The sequence below is a fragment of the Nannobrachium achirus genome (genome assembly GCF_963921795.1).
Source record: "Nannobrachium achirus genome assembly, chromosome: 10".
NCBI classification, from domain to species: domain Eukaryota; kingdom Metazoa; phylum Chordata; class Actinopteri; order Myctophiformes; family Myctophidae; genus Nannobrachium; species Nannobrachium achirus.
The window spans coordinates 66,934,468-66,957,532 of record NC_137819.1 but is presented as its reverse complement, the minus strand read 5'-3'; the positions used below and the strand labels follow the sequence as shown (position 1 = coordinate 66,957,532).

The 23,065-nt window shown below is 40.9% G+C and overlaps 1 protein-coding gene across 1 annotated transcript in view; it reads right to left on the bottom strand.

The window, feature by feature from the left end:
- Window positions 1-1,697: 1,697 nt before the first annotated feature.
- Window positions 1,698-23,065, bottom strand: part of LOC308293236 (septin-7-like) — a gene marked incomplete at both ends in the record, with an annotated part of 63,432 nt that continues 42,064 nt past the window's right edge. The window contains 12 exons of the mRNA XM_080735671.1: window positions 1,698-1,734; window positions 2,976-3,121; window positions 4,447-4,582; window positions 5,099-5,125; window positions 7,214-7,336; window positions 8,469-8,520; window positions 13,669-13,765; window positions 14,681-14,773; window positions 15,719-15,836; window positions 17,100-17,234; window positions 20,174-20,274; window positions 20,952-21,058. Of these exons, the coding sequence (XP_080591797.1) occupies window positions 1,698-1,734; window positions 2,976-3,121; window positions 4,447-4,582; window positions 5,099-5,125; window positions 7,214-7,336; window positions 8,469-8,520; window positions 13,669-13,765; window positions 14,681-14,773; window positions 15,719-15,836; window positions 17,100-17,234; window positions 20,174-20,274; window positions 20,952-21,058 (1,172 nt within the window). The remainder of the gene's footprint in view (window positions 1,735-2,975; window positions 3,122-4,446; window positions 4,583-5,098; window positions 5,126-7,213; window positions 7,337-8,468; window positions 8,521-13,668; window positions 13,766-14,680; window positions 14,774-15,718; window positions 15,837-17,099; window positions 17,235-20,173; window positions 20,275-20,951; window positions 21,059-23,065) is intronic.

Genomic DNA, 23,065 nt, shown 5'->3' with positions numbered 1-23,065 from the left:
GATATGGAAAAGTATGTAAATGTAAGTAACATGTTCCAATGTCATGGTGTCTGTTATCATTATTATTATTATTATTATTATTATTATTATTATTATTAGCACAAATATCTTGTAAAAACAAACAAACATGGACTTCTTCTGGCTGTGGTAAGGATTCCACATCAGAGCTCCGTAGCTATGGATGGCAGGGACGTGCTGGGCCCCTGATTCAGCCCAGGAAAAAGAGTTGTAGAGGCCCTCATTGCGCGCTATGGAGAGAGATCTCTCTCTATAGCGCTGCTGCTGCTACTCAAAGATCTGCCATTTCAGATCATGACAAGTGACAAGCCAGTGGGCCAATTACATGAGTTATATTTCGTCGTTGTCGGGTGGAAACCTTGTATGTCCAAAACCGTTTGTTTTATCATTTAAAAAATGTATTAAACTAGTGAAAACAGCCGATCTACAAGCACACAGTTGTGTGCTTGTAGATCTGCTGTTTTCACTACTTTTGTGCAACGGCCTTGTATGATGAAGCAGGGCTTTACTTTGCGAAAAAATGTATACATTTGAAACTTGGAGATACGAGGTTTCTGCCCGACAGTGACAATTTACTTTGTTGGCCGCCCAGCCCCCAAAATGGAACGAAGGGCGACATTTTATTTTTTCCTAATGGCCGGCCTGGACCGGCCGGGAATGAACCGGCCGTTCGGGAGTTGTCCCGCTTTTCCCAATGGCCAGCACGTCCCTGATGGATGGAGCCTAGGAGAACTCATCTCCAACGTGAAGAGTTTGAGGTTGTCCTTACACTCAGCGTGAGTGCAGTCAGGAGTACAATGAAACGGTCTCTCTCTGAGAGCAGTCAGGAGTACAATGAAACGGTCTCTCTCTGAGAGCAGTCAGGAGTACAATGAAACGGTCTCTCTCTGAGGGCAGTCAGGAGTACAATGAAACGGTCTCTCTCTGAGGGCAGTCAGGAGTACAATGAAACAGTCTCTCTTTGAGCGCAGTCAGGAGTACAATGAAACGGTCTCTCTCTGAGCGCAGTCAGGAGTACAATGAAACGGTCTCTCTCTGAGCGCAGTCAGGAGTACAATGAAACGGTCTCTCTCTGAGTGCAGTCAGGAGTACAATGAAACGGTCTCTCTCTGAGTGCAGTCAGGAGTACAATGAAACGGTCTCTCTCTGAGTGCAGTCAGGGGTACAATGAAACGATCTCTGTCTGAATGCAAAGGTTTGGAAAACAATGTTTAAAATACAGGGAAGGGTGGGAAAAAACAAACAATGATACACAATCTGCTTCTAAAACACTGCCTGAGGTTAAGAGTCAACAGAAATCACTTGAGCCCGATTCTCCAAAAACAGCCGATCAACAAGCTTTGAGAGCTTGGAGATCTGCTGCTTTTGAAGGATGTGTGGTTTAATCAACGTGGTCCAAGTCTGCAGGGAAAGGTCCTTCTCCTTCCTCTGGACAATTTGGCGTTAAAAAGAAGTCTCTATTTCGACCACACCCACCGAGAAAAGACAAGCCAATCAGATCTCTTTGTGACACAGTGCTTGCTGTTTGTGCTTTCTGAACGGCCAGCAACAAAACAATAAAATAAAACAATGATTGTACAACCGTCCAAAACAAGATATTCTCATGAAAACCAAACAGGTTGGCTGTGTTGCTCCTTGTGACTGATGCCCCCCCCCCCCCCCCCCCCCCCCCTAAACCTCTAAAAGATCTTCTTCTTTTTGTTCTTCTCCAGAGTCCTGTGAAGACAAGAGGACAGAAAGACAGGACCTTTAGTATGTGTTGTAGCATCAATGATGTTATAAAGACAGGACCATTAGAATGTGTTGTAGCATCAATGATGTTATAAAGACAGGACCATTAGAATGTGTTGTAGCATCAATGATGTTATAAAGACAGGACCATTAGTATGTGTTGTAGCATCAATGATGTTATAAAGACTGGACCATTAGAATGTGTTGTAGCATCAATGATGCTATAAAGACTGGACCATTAGCATGTGTTGTAGCATCCAATGACTGATGCTGGTTTCTTTGACCTGTTTTACCCAGAGGTTAAAGCCACAAAAAAATCCCAAGACTGACATTTATTTTCAGACCCAATATGTGTTTTTAGAAACATGTGCAGCGCACGCCAATATCTGGGGTGTTTCCCTGAAGTTCTGAACGGCCTTCACTGAATGTGTGTGCGCCAATCCATGCTTCATTTTATAGTTCTGTTGTATTCTATTGCTAGTGTGTGTGCCAATCCAATGCAAATACATCTTTTTACTTTGGAGATCACTTGACTAGCACTTTGATGACTCTGTCATTCATGCTGCGGCCATCGCTAGACCTCCCCCTTATTTTTATTTATTTTATTTTATTTTTTGAGGATCTGCACTGATCTCAGAAACATCCCTTATGGAATCCTAGAGACTGAAATACCGGTTTACATGAGAGGTTAGTTATGGCTAGTTAACAGGAGTGTGGATCACTAGCATCCTTTAAAATTGCCCTGAAAAACCACTTACAGGCAGCAGCCGTTCGCAACTGGTAAATAAACTAACCTAGCCCAACCCTACCCTCCCCTACCCCTTCTTTGTATATACTTACTGTTTGTTTTGAATTACTGTTTTCCTTTTTTTTCTGTTCTCTCATTTTTATTTTTATTTACATATCTACTGCATAGTACTGTGTTCTATTCGTCTGTCATTCAATGTTATATGAGATACTTTAATGGTTTCCTGTGGAAATAAGCTTAGTCTTTTCATGGATCTCCTTTTAGTAGACCTTGTACCAGTGAACTGTACCGTCATGAAACTGTACCTTATAGTAGACCTTGTACCAGTGAACTGTACCGTCATGAAACTGTACCTTTTAGTAGACCTTGTACCAGTGAACTGTACCGTCATGAAACTGTACCTTTTCCTATGCAAACTGACAATAAAGTCTTCAATCAATCAATAAATCAATCAATCAATCAATCAATCAATCAATACCTAGAGGAGTCTAGTTTATGTTGCTCCAGCAGCCTCTGTCCAGCCTCCCAGCTGTTCTTCTCCTCCTCATAAAGTCTTCTCTTCTCCTCTAGTTCTTTATGCTGAGACTCCACAGTCTTCTTCATCTGATCATGACGTCTCTGGAGCTGAGAGAGAGAGAGAGAGAGAGAGAGAGAGAGAGAGAGAGAGAGAGAGAGAGAGAGAGAGAGAGAGAGAGAGAGAGAGAGATGTGATCCTACAGCACCAATTAAGGGCCTGTTTCACGAAGGCAGGGGCGATTGGAGGCGGAAGAACGCCGCTCTGTTTGGTTCCATGATTGGTCACGATCAAGGAATCGGTGCTCGACCGCATGGGCTTCTCAAGGGATCCGTGAAGGAGCTTTCAGCCAGGCTTTACCATCCTGGCTCACCGAAGCTTCAGCCTCTCAGCCAGCCTGGCTTGGTGTTAGTGTAACAGAATAAACCAGGCTATACGGACGAGGCTTTGGTAAACCTGGATTAGGTTTAGATCTTGGATTAGCTAAGCCTGCCTTCGTGAAACAGCTAGGGCCCCAAGTCATGTGATCTGAACTTGACAAAGTAAAGACTTTGTGTTTCTATTGGTCAATGTGTCTGCTTTGTGTTGACTGTGTGTGAAAACAAGCCACAATTTAGTTTAGTTTAGTTTAATCTATTAGCGGCACATCATAACAATGTAACAATACATATCATGTATAAATGTAACAATACATATCATGGGAACAGAATCCAGTGTTGGTGCACTCGGTGCTGCGCTGTGAGCTTGTAGATCTGCTATTTTTCACTGGTTAAAGCATTCAATAATTCTAGGCCCTAAATGGGTTCATATCTATCAGATAAACCACCAAACTCACTCACTCACTCACACACTCACACACTCACGCTCTAACGCTCACGCTTATCTACGTTTATCTATTCACTCGCTTCAGCAACTGATCCCAAAGTTCACATGGTATTGGCCATTAGCATTATACCAACGCTGACGGAGCCCGAATTTCATTTCTCCCAAATTAAAGCTGTTTATTAGCGTTTTCTTAGCCTGTTGTCAGGGTTACGGTCCGTTCCTCCAGGCCATGGGATCTGTAGCCCCACACACACACTCCTCTCTCACAGTTAGGAATTCTCTCTCTCTCTCTCTCTCTCTCTCTCTCTCTCTCTCTCTCTCTCTCTCTCTCTCTCTCTCTCTTTTACCAGGTGCGTTTGATGTGTGTCTCATCTTCCAACGGGTATGAAAAAACTATGTGGAGCAAGCGCATTCATACTTCTATTCACCTAAATTTGCTGTTAAATTATTTGCATCATAAATATACACTCCTCCATGAGCTGCTCCTTACATTATGATGCTCCCACATATTCTCAAGCACGCACCACAGTAACTTTCCCCACAACCCACACTCTGCACATATTTTGGAGCACATATCTTCGAACGGGTAAGGTCTAGTTAATAATAATACCTCGGTCTCAGAGTCTCTGAGTTTGTGCATCTTCTCCTTCACCTTCATCTCAAACACCTGTTCCATCTCCACCTCCATCTGCTGCATCTTCTGACCGTGATCCCTTCTTCCCTCCTCCATCTGATCCATGGGACTCCTGCAATACACACACACAGTATGCGCACGCACGCACGCACACACGCACACGCACACGCACACACACACACACACACACACTTGTACTTGAGTCAAAGTCCAGTTACTCCTGGTGAAATATGACTGAACTACGTGTGTTTCATTGATCTGTCAAATGTGTACATTACATACGTTAAAGTTTTGGAGTACTTGCTTTTAAAAAATACTGTATTTTTAGAATTCAAAAGTACAAATGACCAAGTATATTTTCTTTTTTTTTTAATATGAACATATTTGTTGTATTGAAAAGTAGTATTTGTCCAGAATAAAATAACTTGTGGCGTGGCTTCACACATCATGGCAGAGAGGTAAAGATATGCCTATAGAGGATATGCATGTGACATCATCATCATACCAGGAAGTTATGCGTGAACACCTACTGAGTGGCAAAGAAGTTTCTGGCCTCGACAACCCAAACATCCAACATTAATGTAATGTTTACTACAGGGTTATGATGTTAATGTAAACAAACACTTACATGCCATCAACCGTCTCAAACTGAGCACTGTGAACACATAAAACACAACACCATGCAGGATGAGAGGAGAGGAACACACATGACCATGATTAGTCTGGATGGATGAGTTAGACAGACAGACAGACAGACAGACAGACAGACAGACAGACAGACAGACAGACAGACAGACAGACAGACAGACAGTGATTGATGAAGTCTACCAGTCTCTCTGCTGGGTTGTGGGTGTGATCTGGTAGTCAGACAGTGTGGTCACAGAGTTAGTGTTTAGTGACAGATTGTTAGCAGTGATCTGGAGGACCTGACTTAAGGCCTGTCCATACTTTGACCGAAACCGCCGTTTTCAGTCAAAAGGTCCTTTTCTACCATAAAATTATATCCCTCGGGACTTATGAAAAGCATTGGACCGAACGAGAGTTCAGAAATTTGCACGTCGGAAAACACAACTCACCGAACATTTCGGTCGAAGTATGGAGAGGCCTTTATGGTGCATCAAACCTGAAGAGATATATCTGTTTCCATACACATAGAAAGTATGGAGAGGCCTTTATGGTGCATCAAACCTGAAGAGAGATATCTGTTTCCATACACATAGAAAGGTAGATACAGAGAGATATCTGTTTCCATACACATAGAAAGGTAGATACAGAGATATATCTGTTTCCATACACATAGAAAGTATGGAGAGGCCTTTATGGTGCATCAAACCTGAAGAGATATATCTGTTTCCATACACATAGAAAGTATGGAGAGGCCTTTATGGTGCATCAAACCTGAAGAGATATATCTGTTTCCATACACATAGAAAGAGATATATCTGTTTCCATACACATAGAAAGGTTATATCTGTTTCCATACACATAGAAAGGTTATATCTGTTTCCATACACATAGAAAGGTTATATCTGTTTCCATACACATAGAAAGGTTATATCTGTTTCCATACACATAGAAAGAGATATATCTGTTTCCATACACATAGAAAGGTGCATCAAACCTGAAGAGATATATCTGTTTCCATACACATAGAAAGGTTATATCTGTTTCCATACACATAGAAAGGTTCTTCTCATAGAGAGCTACCTCTGGGGCCTTGGTAAAAGAGGACTGGCATTTTATTTTAACATAAAATGTAACCAAAGTGTTACATTTTACAATCTCAAGACTTAAATTATTGTTAAACACCTGCATTAGTTAATTTACCAGAAGTCTGCAGAATTAGAGAATGTAGGGTTTATAAGTTAGTATAGTTAGTGTTAGGGTAATGAACTCACTTGGTCAGCTGTCCTGTGTTCCACAACATCCACTCCCCGTTATAAGGTTATGGTTAGGTTTAGGGTTAGGTTTAGGTAGTGTTACGGTAATGAACTCACTTGGTCAGCTGTCCTGTGGTCCCGCTGGTGTCCACACCGTTATAAGGGTTAGTGTTAGGGTTAGTTAGTGTTAGGGTAATGACCTTAAGGTTAGGGTGATGAACTCACTTGGTCAGTCCTGTGGTCCTGTTGTTGTCCACTCCGTTATAAGGGTTAGTATAGTTAGTGTTAGTTAGAGTTAGTTAGAGTTAGTTAGTATTAGTTAGTATTAGGGTAGTGAACTCACTTGGTGAGCTGTCCTGAGGTGGTGTTGTTGTCCACTCCGTTATAAGGTTAGGGTTAGGTTTAGGTTTAGTGTTATGGTAATGAACTCACTTGGTCAGCTGTCCTGAGGTCCTGTTGTTGTCCACTCCGTTATAAGGGTTAGTATAGTTAGTGTTAGTTAGAGTTAGTTAGTATTAGGGTAGTGAACTCACTTGGTCAGCTGTCCTGTGGTCCTGTTGTTGTCCACTCCGTTATAAGGGTTAGTATAGTTAGTGTTAGTTAGAGTTAGTTAGAGTTAGTTAGTATTAGTTAGTATTATGGTAGTGAACTCACTTGGTCAGTCCTGTGGTCCTGTTGTTGTCCACTCCGTTATAAGGGTTAGTATAGTTAGTGTTAGTTAGTGTTAGTTAGAGTTAGTTAGTATTAGGGTAGTGAACTCACTTGGTGAGCTGTCCTGAGGTCCTGTTGTTGTCCACTCCGTTATAAGGTTAGGGTTAGGTTTAGTGTTAGGTTTAGGTTTAGTGTTATGGTAGTGAACTCACTTGGTCAGTCCTATGTTCCTGTTGTTGTCCACTCCGTTATAAGTGACGGCTGCCAGCTTCCTGCTGCGATAGTTCTCATAGTGGACGTTGTTAGTGACCTCTTTAAGGTCCTGCATGTTGGTCCTATAAGATACATAACAATATAATATAATATAATATAATATAATATAATATAATATAATATAATATAATATAATATAATATAATATAATGTTGTTAGTGACGTCTTTAAGATCCTGCATGTTGGTCCTATAAGATACATAACAATATAATATAATATAATATAATATAATATAATATAATATAATATAATATAATATGTTGTTAGTGACCTCTTTAAGGTCCTGCATGTTGGTCCTATAAGATACATAACAATATAATATAATATAATATAATATAATATAATATAATATAATATAATATAATATAATATAATATAATACGTTGTTAGTGACCTCTTTAAGGTCCTGGAAGAGACATAATAATATAATGTTAGGCTATAATAATGCATGTGTGTCCTGAACAGAACAAACACAGTGACAACAAGGTAGAAGATACATAATAATATAATATAATATAATATAATATAATATAATATAATATAATATAATATAATACGTTGTTAGTGACCTCTTTAAGGTCCTGGAAGAGACATAATAATATAATGTTAGGCTATAATAATGCATGTGTGTCCTGAACAGAACAAACACAGTGACAACAAGGTAGAAGATACATTATAATATAATATAATATAATATAATATAATATAATATAATATAATACGTTGTTAGTGACCTCTTTAAGGTCCTGGAAGAGACATAATAATATAATGTTAGGCTATAATAATGCATGTGTGTCCTGAACAGAACAAACACAGTGACAACAAGGTAGAAGATACATTATAATATAATATAATATAATATAATATAATATAATATAATATAATATAATACGTTGTTAGTGACCTCTTTAAGGTCCTGGAAGAGACATAATAATATAATGTTAGGCTATAATAATGCATGTGTGTCCTGAAAAGAACAAACACGGTGACAACATGGTTCCAGAGGCCACTGTAACGTCTGGGGATAAACTGTCCATGGACATTAAGATCCGGTGTACGTGTGCGCGCGCGCGTGTGTGTGTGTGTGTGTGTGTGTGTGTGTGTGTGTGTGTGTGTGTGTGTGTGTGTGTGTGTGTGTGTGTGTGTGTGTGTGTGCGTGTGCGTGCGTGCGTGCGTGCGTGTGTGTGTGTTTACCTGATGAGCATGTTTCTCAGTATAGTGAAGTCACAGTGTTCTCTGTTCTCCACTGTGAAAGAAAGGCACAGAAAGATGGACAGTTAGAGATGCACTTTACTAAACTAAAGATGGACAGTTAGTGATGCACTTTACTAAACTAAAGATGGACAGTTAGAGATGCACTTTACTAAACTAAAGATGGACAGTTAGAGATGCACTTTACTAAACTAAAGATGGACAGTTAGTGATGCACTTTACTAAACTAAAGATGGACAGTTAGAGATGCACTTTACTAAACTAAAGATGGACAGTTAGAGATGCACTTTACTAAACTAAAGATGGACAGTTAGTGATGCACTTTACTAAACTAAAGATGGACAGTTAGAGATGCACTTTACTAAACTAAAGATGGACAGTTAGAGATGCACTTTACTAAACTAAAGATGGACAGTTAGTGATGCACTTTACTAAACTAAAGATGGACAGTTAGAGATGCACTTTACTAAACTAAAGATGGACAGTTAGAGATGCACTTTACTAAACTAAAGATGGACAGTTATAGTGATGCACTTTACTAAACTAAAGATGGACAGTTAGTGATGCACTTTACTAAACTAAAGATGGACAGTTAGAGATGCACTTTACTAAACTAAAGATGGACAGTTAGAGATGCACTTTACTAAACTAAAGATGGACAGTTAGTGATGCACTTTACTAAACTAAAGATGGACAGTTAGAGATGCACTTTACTAAACTAAAGATGGACAGTTAGAGATGCACTTTACTAAACTAAAGATGGACAGTTAGAGATGCACTTTACTAAACTAAAGATGGACAGTTATAGTGATGCACTTTACTAAACTAAAGATGGACAGTTAGTGATGCACTTTACTAAACTAAAGATGGACAGTTAGAGATGCACTTTACTAAACTAAAGATGGACAGTTAGAGATGCACTTTACTAAACTAAAGATGGACAGTTAGAGATGCACTTTACTAAACTAAAGATGGACAGTTAGAGATGCACTTTACTAAACTAAAGATGGACAGTTAGAGATGCACTTTACTAAACTAAAGATGGACAGTTAGTGATGCACTTTACTAAACTAAAGATGGACAGTTAGAGATGCACTTTACTAAACTAAAGATGGACAGTTAGAGATGCACTTTACTAAACTAAAGATGGACAGTCAGGCCATGGCTACACGGAGCTGGATATTTCATATATCCTGGTTTTTCAGATATCCACATAGAAAAATATCTAGGTCCACACGACAAAGATATCTAGGTCTAACAAGCTGCACACACCGTAAAGTCTTCAGAGATATCCGGGTTCCCTTTCTACACGGATCCAGTGAATCGGATATTTTTCAATCTCTCCACTTATTTATCCGGTTTAAAAAATATCCAGTTTCACGGCCGAAATATTCAGCTTCATGTGGCTGCAAGCCCCAACCGCACAAAAAAATGTCTAGCTTCAGAAATATCCAGCTCCATGTAGCCATGGCCTTAGTGATGCACTTTACTAAACTAAAGTCAAATCTGTGGGTTTTATGAATATTGAACCAATGACCAGTATTAACAAGAACTAAATAAAAAAGAATAAATGATAACTATTAGACAGAACATGGTTCAGAAGGTCCTGACTGCAATGTCAGAGGAAAATTAAAAAATGTTAAAAAAACACATAAAGAGAGAAAAGTCATGACGCCAACGGCGTTACCACGGTAACCAAAGCAGACATGCATGTTGACACAGGGCGGCTTTGGGCTGACGCTGTTAAAATCAGTCTGAACACACAGATCAGATCAGAGCTGGTCACAGTGTGAACAGAACAGTCGGACCAAAAGAAGGATTTGTGAAATAAATCAGATTTGGGCTGGATTTGCCTGCAGTCTGAATGAGGCCTATTTTGTTCAGTAAAGGTCAACTAGAAACATCCAGCAGGTGGCAGCAGACACTGAAGATGTGATCTCAGTTGCTTACATGCTCTGTGTGTCTCTCTTTCCATCACACACTTTTCATCCCGTCCGTCCATTAGGTTGTATCAGGCATTAGGTTGTGCTGGCCATTGGGAAAAGCGGGACAACTCCCGAACGGCCTGTTCATTCCTGGCCGGTCCAGGCCGGCCATTAGGAAAACATTAAAATAAAATGTCGGCCTTCGTTCCATTTTGGGGGCTGGGCGGCCAACAAAGTAAATCGTCACTGTCGGGCAGAAACCTCGTATCTCCAAGTTTCAAATTTGTAATTTTTTTCACAAAGCAAAGCCCTGCTTCATCATACAAGGCCGTCGCACACAAGTAGTGAAAACAGCCGATCTACAAGTGCTTGTAGATCTGCTGTTTTCACTAGTTTAAATCGTTTTTTAAGTGATAAAAACAAAACAAACGGTTTTGGACATACAAGGTTTCCACCCGACAACGACGAAATATGACTCATGTAATTGGCCCACTGGCTTGTCACTTGTCATGATCTGAAATGGCAAATCTTTGAGTAGCAGCAGCACTATAGAGAGAGATCTCTCTCTATAGCGCGCAATGAGGGCCTCTCCAACTCTTTTTTCCCGAGCTGAATCGGGCCCAGCACGTCCCTGGTATCATGATTGGGATGGGAATTAAAATTTAACAGGAACATTTTATATCAAACAGAAACAGCAGGAAAAAAAAAACGCTACCAGTCACAGTCACAGACTGGGAACAGCACACGTCTCACTTTGCAAGTCAAAGTACACGCACATTTCCGGCAGAAGCCTGATCTACAAGCCCCCTGGTCTTGGAGATCTGTTGTTCTGTGCTACACAGTCATAAGATTAGTCATAAATCAGGCACCGTGAGAAGCAGACGCAGCAGCAGCAGTGCAGATAGAGTTGAACAGATCCATGGATGGACATGAAACATGTCAAAGTGACCTCATATAATCATCAAAATGGGACACAACTTCCATAATGAAGTGCGAGGTGATGGTGTTTACTGGATAACATAATGTGTTTGTGTGCGTGCGTGCAGTGGCGTCAGTTCAGCAAAAGCTAGGGTATGGCAAAGATGGGAGTCCTCATGGAAAAGAGGCATTACATTTTGTATAACACGGTTCTATTGTGAAAATAGCAGATCTACATGCTCACAACGCCTCGCAGCGCGAGGCGTTGTGAGCTATTGTGAGCTATTGTGAGCTATTCTACGGTTTCTTGGGCTGGATATGGCAGCCTGGAACGGTTGTTCAAGTGCAGCTAAACTTGGCATGTTAGTAAACGTGCCACAATTAACAATAATGCATTGCACCTGTGCAGCTGACCTGCGGAACCTGGGAATATACCATTCTGTCAAGATGGGGAGAATACAAGTCTGGAGAATATAATTATAATACCTTGTTAAAGTGACCATTGTTAAATTTTGCATTTGTAGTTATTTTACTGTAATTTAACAACATAATAGCGCAGATAGACAAAGAGACCTTCATGGATTTATATTTAAAAGTAACTTTTATTTTCCCCCTGGACCCAGGGTATGGCAGCTGCATACCCCTGCCATACCCAATTGACGCCCCTGCGCCCCTGCGTGCGTGCGTGCGTGCGTGCGTGCGTGCGTGCGTGCATGCGTGCGTGCATGCGTGCATGCGTTCCAAGGCGCAGCACTCAGAAGCGAGGGCAGCCCCTGTGACATTTTGTATTCATAACATTATTTATTATTGCTGTGTTCAGGCCCAACTCAATCTGGATAGAATCCTGTAGCGTGTGGAGTCCCCGACGTTTTAAATCTGCTAGTGTGAGCGTGTTTAGATTCTCTGGTCAGAGAATCTTAAAGCACCAGTTCACCTCTGGGACAACCAGATCTTATTTTATTGTCGTTTGGGACACGATCAACACAATCCTGAGTTATTTTGCTATCACTAGTCATGCTGAAATACTAAAATATCTGAAAACACAGATTGAACACAAAGGAAAAGTGGTACTGAGTTACCAGGGCCCAAGGTGGAGGGGCCTTCATTATTTTATAACTATTTAGCTATTGAAAAATAGCAGATATACAAGCTCGCAGAGCTTTTTTAACTAAAATCTTTCTTTCTGGGGGTCCCTGGAACAACATATGTTGAGATGGGGGTCCACGGCCACATACATATACTTCTAGGGGTCCTTGACCTTAAAGAGTTTGAGCAGCAATGATATAGAAACACACACACACACACACACACACACACACACACACACACACACACACACACACACACACACACACACACACACACACACACACACACACAGCATGTGTGTGTGTGTGTGTGTGTGTTAGTTGTTCAGCTGTAACCACTAGTTTCCTGTCGCACAAAATAAAACACTTCTCACATCCTGTGTGCAACAACGCACTGCACCTGGTGCACACACTCACACGCACACACACACACACACACACACACACACACACACACACACACACACACACACACACACACACACACACACACACACACACACACACACACACACACACGCGGGGCGGTATGGCTCAGGGGTAGAGAAACCGTTATTAGAGCACGAAGGGTTCCCAGTTGGATCCCGGGCTTCCCCAGAGTTAGTGTTGAAGAGTCCTTGAGCAAGACTCTGAACTGCTCCTGATGAGCAGGTTGGTGCCAAGCATGGTTTCCTCTGACATCACTGTATGAATGTGTGTGAATGGGTGAATGTAATGAATGTGTGTGTGAATGGGTGAATGTAATGAATGTGTGTGTGAATGGGTGAATGTAATGCACAATCTATGTAAAGCGCATTGGATAAAAGCGCTATATAAATGCACCATTTACCATTTACCACACACGGACGCGCACGCACGCACACACACACACACACACACACACACACACACACACACACACACACACACACACACACACGCACACGCACACGCACACGCACACACACACACTGCATCTGCTACACACACAGTTAACTGTCATATCAGCAACTTCCAGCATCACAACAGGATTAATTTCCAGACATTTCAGCCCTGATCTGACAGTGTTGTGTTTTATGAAAAAAGGGGAGAAGACATGCACATCCAACCCTAGTTGGGCAGTTTGTAGATAGTTGAGTAGATACTAGAAAATAAACAAAAACACTCGCAATGTGTGTAATATATTAAATAGACACTTTGTTTACTGTTGAGAGAAAACAAATGTCGCACATAAAGTTAATCAGGACCCCTGTGACCTGTGTGACCTCTGACCTTGTGCGACCCCCCAGGGGTACTGTCGACCTCTGACCCTCTGACCGTTGACCTCTATGATGGTGTTGCTGCCCACCACGGCCAATGGGAGGCCTTCCTGTAGAGAGAGGGGAGGGGTTAGTGACCACGGCCAATGGGAGGCCTTCCTGTAGAGAGAGGGGAGGGGTTAGTGACCATGGCCAATGGGAGACCTTCCTGTAGAGAGAGGGGAGGGGTTAGTGACCATGGCCAATGGGAGACCTTCCTGTAGAGAGAGGGGAGGGGTTAGTGACCATGGCCAATGGGAGGCCTTCCTGTAGAGAGAGGGGAGGGGTTAGTGACCATGGCCAATGGGAGACCTTCCTGTAGAGAGAGGGGAGGGGTTAGTGACCATGGCCAATGGGAGGCCTTCCTGTAGAGAGAGGGGAGGGGTTAGCGACCACGGCCAATGGGAGCCCTTCCTGTAGAGAGAGGGGAGGGGTTAGTGACAGGGGGGGCACAGCTGAGCCACTCTGGATAGAAATACTCACTCACACGCACACACGCCAGTCGTTGCCCTTCAGTTTGGCATTATAGTTTACAATTTAGGCATTTAGCAGACACTTTTAATCCAAAGCCTTGTGCCCCTCAAAGGAATGGCATGACCTGAGGCCACAGTGGCCTTAATGCCCCAGCTGACTGGACCACTTTCTCCTCTTTCTGGTCAATATGTAGACAGTAGACACCCATGTCTCTTTCTTGTCATGTAGACATCAGTTTCGTTTTTTGTGAATTCTTAACTCCCCAGAGTCCCCATCTTTAAACCAATCCAGTGACTTTGATTGGTGCAGGGCTGAGCATGGATCAGATTGTAAATGCCATCATTTATGTATTTCACTGCAGATTAGCTTATCATCCCTAACCTTTAAATTCAACAAATTCTTTCAATCTTGTTTTATTTGATGGTCTTCCTGCCCTGGCATTTGGCCTTTGTGCCCTCAAAAAAGGCACTAAAATGAGGAAATGCCACGCCTGCCCATCACCCAGCACCCACCTTTATCTTCTTGACCAGTTTAATGTCCTCCTCGTCGTCTGTCTCTGGAAACTGGTAGATCTTTATTTTGTGCTCCTGGATTTCCCTCATGATCTGTGGAGGAAAGAGGACTTTAAAAGCACTAATATTGGATCAAGTTACAAAACGTCATTGTGGTTCCATAATAAAACAGTCTAACAACCAAACAACAGACAAACCTACACAGCAAACTAAAGAAACTAAATCAAACAGTTTGCACAAACATCACAAACTTAGAAGATATGAGACATGGATGTCTCTTAATATGATAATACATCAACAATGTCTCATAATATCAACACATCACATGCATAGAACAGTAATCTATAAACGTAGGTAAACCAACAACCTATGCAAAAAGATCAATTCAATTCAATTCAATTCAATTTTATTAAAGTGTCAAATCATAACAAGTTATCTCAAGACACTTTACAAAGGCTAAAGAGCCATGAGAGAGAGAGAGGAGAGAGGGAGAAACAAGGGAGAGACAAGGGAAAGACAAGATCATCACTAATCTGTAGCCTACACTGAAGCTAAAACACTTTGATGTAGAATAGGATGCCAAGGTCGTCGAGGGAAGGTAACTGTGATGCTATGTGCTATGGGCGAAGGTGGAATCTGAGAGTCTTCAGACTTCTACTTGCAAGTACTTGGAGACTAAAGCCCCTATCATATCGGTGATAAGCTATCCACCATGGTGTAGTCTTTTTAAGTCATAAAACTACAACATTAAGTCATTACACGCGGTGAAGAGCTTTCCACCGCGAACCCCAACACATCTCTCTGTTTTTACTATCAGACAGATAGACCCATCACCCTGTTCACTGATTGGTCGATCTAGACCAGTCAGTCACAGTGATAGGACTTCACGGTGACTTCTTGAACATGTGACACTCCTCGGGGGTCAGGGTGTCTGGGTTAGGGTTGTAGGGTACAGGGTAGAGGTTATAGGGTTAGGGTTAGGTTAGGGTTGTAGGGTACAGGGTAGAGGGTAACAGGGTACAGGGTATATTAGGGTACCTGTTTCTTGAACATGTGACACTCCTCGGGGGTCAGGGTGTCTGCCTTGGCGATGAGAGGAACGATGTTGACCTTCTCATGAAGACGCTTCATAAACTCTACGTCCAGAGGTTTCAGTCTAGAGAAGAGCACAGAGAGAATAGACCGTTTGTCAGCCTTCTGATTGGTCCCTGAGACTCCCTGACTGGCCAACCAGAAAAAAACATTCACTTTTCGCTACCGGGGGTGGAGTTATGCAGTGGGAGAAAGTGCTTCAGTCTTCACCGTGGTGCTGTGATGCGGAGCACGGCCAGCGTGCAGTACGGCGCTGCGCGGTCATAGCGATTTTGATCATTATAATGAATAAGCTTCCACAAACTAGTTCACATGAACCTTATCAATGTAAATAAGAGTTTCGATAGGGTACATAAATTGTAAATGGGCAGAATTACGACAGCCAGCCTATTATGCAGTGGATTTATAGGCTGGCTGACAGCTTCCTACTCTAGATGCACTGCGCTTTCTCTCTCTGTATCTCTCCTCCGACTTTTTCAGAGGATTAAACTAATTAAAACATGTATTTCGGGGGAAAACTCCTGTTTTGCAATGTAATTACTGTACTTTTTTCTTCCCTTTGCATTAATATCACGTAGATGTGTTTCTTTTGGTACTTTAAATAGCTATAATGAGGCTATGAAAAATCTTTTTTCCCCATCCACTTCCATTATAAAAGAATCTGCCCTGGTAAATTCGTCCCACCTAGTAACAAGAGCAAAATGGGGCGGGATTTGACATAAAGTCTATTAAACTCTATGTCCAGAGGTTTCAGTCTATAGGCATGTAGAACATATGTTTACATGGCAAAGCAAGTGTCAAATAAAACTATATACAGTATATGTACATGGATAGTACATAATGCTCTGCTCCAGTAAGGACGAGTGCATCTCTCCATTCCGACACTAACCCTATCTCTTAACCTAACCCTAACCTTAACCTCTATGGAAGTGTTGCCACTCCGACAATAAGAAGTCACTGTCGGAGTGGCGACATGTCGGAATGTAGAGAGCCCCCCAATAAGGACACGTATGATGTATAAACAGGTGTAATGTTTCAAGAGGATAAGCCCTTTGAGATGCGCGCGCGCGCGCACACACGCACGCACGCACGCACGCACGCACGCACGCACGCGCGCGCGCACACACACAGCTTGTTACTGACAGTTCATGTAAAGTACTATGTACAATTACAGTGAGCAGATCTGTAGATTTGTCCCACAGAGTATCAGACGGGGTCCAGTAGCCCTGGTCCACGTCAAATCTCTCTCTCTCTGTGTGTGTGTGTGTGTGTGTGTGTGTGTGTGTGTGTGTGTGTGTGTGTGTGTGTGTGTGTGTGTAATACCTACCCGTGACCAGAGGGGGCGATGAAGTACAGACAGCAGTGCACTCTGTTGTCAGGCAGGAGGCGACGGTTCACCCTGGACTCTGAGTTGAGGAAATCCTCAAACTTACTGTCAATGTGGTCGATCACTGGCTGCCAGCTGTAATATAGATATATTATAATATATCTGTCAATGTGGTAGATGACTGGCTGCCAACTGTAATATAGATATATTATAATATATCTGTCAATGTGGTCGATGACTGGCTGCCAACTGTAATATAGATATATTATAATATATCTGTCAATGTGGTAGATGACTGGCTGCCAGCTGTAATATAGATATATTATAATATATATGTCAATGTGGTAGATGACTGGCTGCCAGCTGTAATATAGATATATTATAATATATCTGTCAATGTGGTCGATCACTGGCTGCTAACTGTAATATAGATATATTATAATATATCTGTCAATGTGGTCGATCACTGGCTGCCAGCTGTAATATATATATATAATATAATATATCTGTCAATGTGGTCGATGACTGGCTGCCAGCTGTAATATATATATATATATATATATATTATAATATATCTGTCAATGTGGTCGATCACTGGCTGCAAGCTGTAATATAGATATATTATAATATATCTGTCAATGTGGTAGATGACTGGCTGCTAACTGTAATATAGATATATTATAATATATGTTATAGTTATTTACTGTCAATGTGGTCGATGACTGGCTGCCAGCTGTAATATAGATATATTATAATATATGTTATAGTTATTTACTGTCAATGTGGTAGATGACTGGCTGCTAACTGTAATATAGATATATTATAATATATGTTATAGTTATTTACTGTCAATGTGGTCCATGACTGGCTGCCAGCTGTAATATAGATATATTATAATATATCTGTCAATGTAGTCGATCACTGGCTGCCAGCTGTAATATAGATATATTATAATATATCTGTCAATGTGGTCGATGACTGGCTGACAACTGTAATATAGATATATTATAATATAATATAATATAATATAATATAATATAATATGTTATAGTTATTTACTGTCAATGTGGTCGATGACTGGCTGCCAGCTGTAATATAGATATATTATAATATAATATAATATAATATAATATAATATGTTATAGTTATTTACTGTCAATGTGGTCGATGACTGGCTGCCAGCTGTAATATAGATATATTATAATATAATATAATATAATATAATATTTTATAGTTATTTACTGTCAATGTGGTCGATGACTGGCTGCTAACTGTAATATAGATATAATATAATATAATATAATATAATATAATATAATATAATATATCTGTCAATGTGGTCAATGACTGGCTGCTAACTGTAATATAGATATAATATAATATAATATAATATAATATAATATAATATAATATAATATATCTGTCAATGTGGTCAATGACTGGCTGCTAACTGTAATATAGATATAATATAATATAATATAATATAATATAATATAATATATCTGTCAATGTGGTCGATGACTGGCTGCTAACTGTAATATAGATATAATATAATATAATATAATATAATATAATATAATATATCTGTCAATGTGGTCCATCACTGGCTGCCAACTGTAACAATATAATATAATATAATATAATATAATATAATATAATATAATATAATATAATATATTATATGAGTTATAATTTACTGTCAATGTGGTCCATGACAGGCTGCTAACTGTAATATAATATAATATAATATAATATAATATAATATAATATAATATAATATATATGTTATAGTTATTTACTGTCCATGACAGGCTGCCAACTGTAACAATATAATATAATATAATTTATAATATATCTGTGGATGTGGTCGATGACTGGCTGGCTGAAATATTATTAATAATATATGAGTTATAATATAGTTATCGGGCGGAGACATGATGTGCAGTTTCTCACTAAACTGCGACCTTCGGCCACAATAAACATATAAACATATGATATAAATAAACATATGATATAAATTCCAAACGTCTTGGAGATCAGCACACCACGACCTGGTTCCCAAATTAGTTTGGGATTGACACGTGTTAAATATCATAATTAATATTAGTTATTATTACCAGTTACTGTACAGTACTGTATGGTAATATGTTATTATTATTATTAATATAATTACCAGTTATTGTTGTCCACAGTGTCTCCAAACCCTGGACTATAGTACTTGTATTGTATATGTATTATAATATTATTAATATTATTACCAGTTACTGTACAGTACTGTATGGCTGTATGGCTATGGGGCGGCATAGCTCAGGGGTAGAGAAACTGGTATTAGAGCACGAAGGGTATAAATCCCGAAGGGTTCCCAGTTCGAATCCGGGCTCCCCCTGAGTTAATGTCGAAGGGTCCTTGGGCAAGACTCTGAACCCCTAATTGCCTCCGGTGAGTAGGTTGGTGCCTTGCATGGCTTCCTCCGCCACCGGTGTATGAATGTGTGTGTGAATGGGTGAATGTAATGCACAATCTATGTAAAGCGCTTTGGATTAAAAGCGCTATATAAATGCACCATTTACCATTTTTTATTTATTTTATGGCATATTATATTATTACCAGTTACTGTACAGTACTGTATGGTATATTATATTATTACCAGTTACTGTACAGTACTGTATGGTATATTATATTATTACCAGTTACTGTACAGTACTGTATGGTATATTATATTATTACCAGTTACTGTACAGTACTGTATGGCATATTATATTATTACCAGTTACTGTACAGTACTGTATGGTATATTATATTATTACCAGTTACTGTACAGTACTGTATGGCATATTATATTATTACCAGTTACTGTACAGTACTGTATGGTATATTATATTATTACCAGTTACTGTACAGTACTGTATGGTATATATTATAATGAATATTAATATAGTTACCAGTTACTGTTGTCCACGGTTAGACTATGGTACTGTACCTGGTACTACTGTATGGTAATATGTATTAATATTATTATTAATAATATATTTACCAGTTACTGTACAGTACTGTATGGTATATTATATATTCACCAGTTACTGTTGTCCACGGCGTCTCCAAACCCTGGAGTGTCAACGATGGTCAGCAGGAGCTGGACTCCTCCCTCTTTCACCAGAACCTTTGATTGGTCAACCTGGAAGAGACAGGAAACACCATATAAGGACTGTTCTACCCAGCAGTACAGATGTGGGATTTAAAGGAGTAGTTCACCCCCAAAATGCCTTATTTTCTATTGATTACATGGAGACTTGAGTTCAATAATATTTTTAGAGAGAGAGAGAGAGCAAGGGACTCAGTGTGACACTGAGTCCCTTGCTCTCTCTCTCTCTCTTTCCTCTCTCTCTCCCTGGCCTCTGGATTTCGGATTTCCAAAAGTATATGCACTATACTTGCTGGATGGCAGGCAGGCCTTATCTTTTATCAACTCGTGATCTGCTAATTAGTCAGTCTGATTTAATCAGTAGATTGGTGCCAGACGACCTCGCCTGCACAGTGCACATTACCCCACACACGCACGCACGCACGCACGCGCGCGCACACAGGGTATTACCTGGACAGTGTGTTTAACCCTATGAGAGGGTCCAGGGTATTACCTGGACACCCTATGAGAGGGACCAGGGTATTACCTGGACAGTGTGTTTAACCCTATGAGAGGGTCCAGGGTATTACCTGGACACCCTATGAGAGGGACCAGGGTATTACCTGGACAGTGTGTTTAACCCTATGAGAGGGTCCAGGGTATTACCTGGACACCCTATGAGAGGGTCCAGGGTATTACCTGGACACCCTATGGGAGGGTCAGGGTATTACCTGGATAGTGTGTTTAACCCTATAGGAGGGTCCAGGGTAGCTGCTGGAGTAGAGTTCTGTGAGGAACAAAGAGTTGATGAGCGTCGACTTCCCCAGACCAGACTCTCCTGGAAGACAGAGAGAGAGAGAGAGATAGATAGATAGATAGATAGATAGATAGATAGATAGATAGATAGATAGATAGATAGATAGATAGATAGATAGAGAGAGAGAGAGAGAGAGAGAGAGAGATTTAAGGCTTGATCAGAGTCCAAGGTGAAGGGTTATCACCTCAACCTTTAGGTGATAAGCTATCACCTAAACATGTGATAACAAGTGGAGGCCATCATAGTCACGGTGAAGTCCTATCACCACGCCTCTGTGCCTCTGAAACCAGGGGGCACACTGATTGGTCAAGATCGACCAATCAGTGAACGGGATGATGGGGAGACGTCTGAAGGTAAAAACAGAGGAGAGATGTCTAGGTTCGTGGTGATGGCTCTTCACCGTGGTGAATGACATAATGTTGTAGTTTTCTGACTTTAAAAGACTACACCACGGTGATAGCTTATCACTGCAGACTGTACTATGATAGGGCCGTTAGCCTACCCTTGGTAAAACAGACCCACGGTAAACTGTACTTTGTGAGCTCTTTTTCAGCCAAGTGTCTTCACCAGAACATAGCTGATGTGGCACCACGGGTTTACCAGGTCACCAGGGTAAAATGCATGCAGGGGAAACACTGTAAGGAGCAGCAACAGAACACTTAACAGATCTCTAGACGTAAGCAATTTACCCCGAGTGAGAGGACATTATGCTCTGATAATGTCCTGTGTGAGGGGGTGATCGGACGAGGCGAAGCCGAGTCCGATAACACCCTCACACAGGACATTATCAGAGCATAATGTCCGACCCCGAGTGGTAAATAGCTTTTCTACCACTTTTTTCCGTATACATGAAAGAAAACACATAGTTGTAACTTGCAAGGATATTAAGTTACAATCATTATTGCCTATAAAACTTCCGCGACGACAGCAAATAGTTCCACAAACAACATCTTCTACTCACCACCAGATGACGCCAACTCCATGCAGAGAAAGATGTCTAGCTTACAGCTAAGCTAACGTCAGTTAGAAGTACCGTTCCGGCCGTAAATAGAGGCTGTTCGCTTCCAGAAAGGCATAGGTTCAGAGAAAAGGGGCTTTAAAGTTGGCGGATTGCATTGGATCCAAATAAATCGGCGACGTCGTACGCACGTTAGTAAACATAGGACCGCTACGACCGTCATATGTTGGTTGGGGGAAAGGTGTTCCGACTACCTCCTGAAGTCCCCGGATGTACACTGAGGCGCATTGATCTCGTCCTCACACAACTGCGGCGGTTGTTCTGCCATAACCTCCGGAATTTAGCCAATCAGAATCCAGTATTTGAACATGTGACTAGAAAAAGTGGTAGAACAGTGGTTCTCAAACCTCTCTCTCTCTCAGGTCACCCTGTAAACAACAATCCAAGAATTACGTTGTTACTTTATAGAACCCCTGAATTAAACCACATGTATGTCAATCTGTCCCCCTAAAACACAGCATGTGTCACCAGGAGAACTGCATTATTATGACACGTTGAACTTGACTTCATACTTTGAGACGTTTAACCACTTGAGCCCTGCTTGTAGATCTGCTATTTTCCGTAAGGAGACAAGTACAGTGCAACTAAAGATCTATTGTTTCGTGACACAACGCCTGCATGAGCACACACACTCACACACACACATGCACACACACTCACACTCACACACACATGCGCGCGCCACTCGGCTCAGATTCCAACCAGATTTTTTTTCACCCGGGTTCACATTCTTCACATGTTTTGCATTTCTAAACATTGAGTTTGTCTTTTATCCACAAAACAAGCAGGAAATCATTCTGTCTTAATACCAGACAGAAGGGAGGGACAGACAGACAGACAGACAGACAGACAGACAGACAGACAGACAGACAGACAGACAGACAGAGTGACAGACAGACAGACAGACAGACAGACAGACAGACAGACAGACAGACAGACAGACAGACAGACAGACAGAGTGACAGACAGACAGACAGACAGACAGACAGACAGACAGACAGACAGACAGA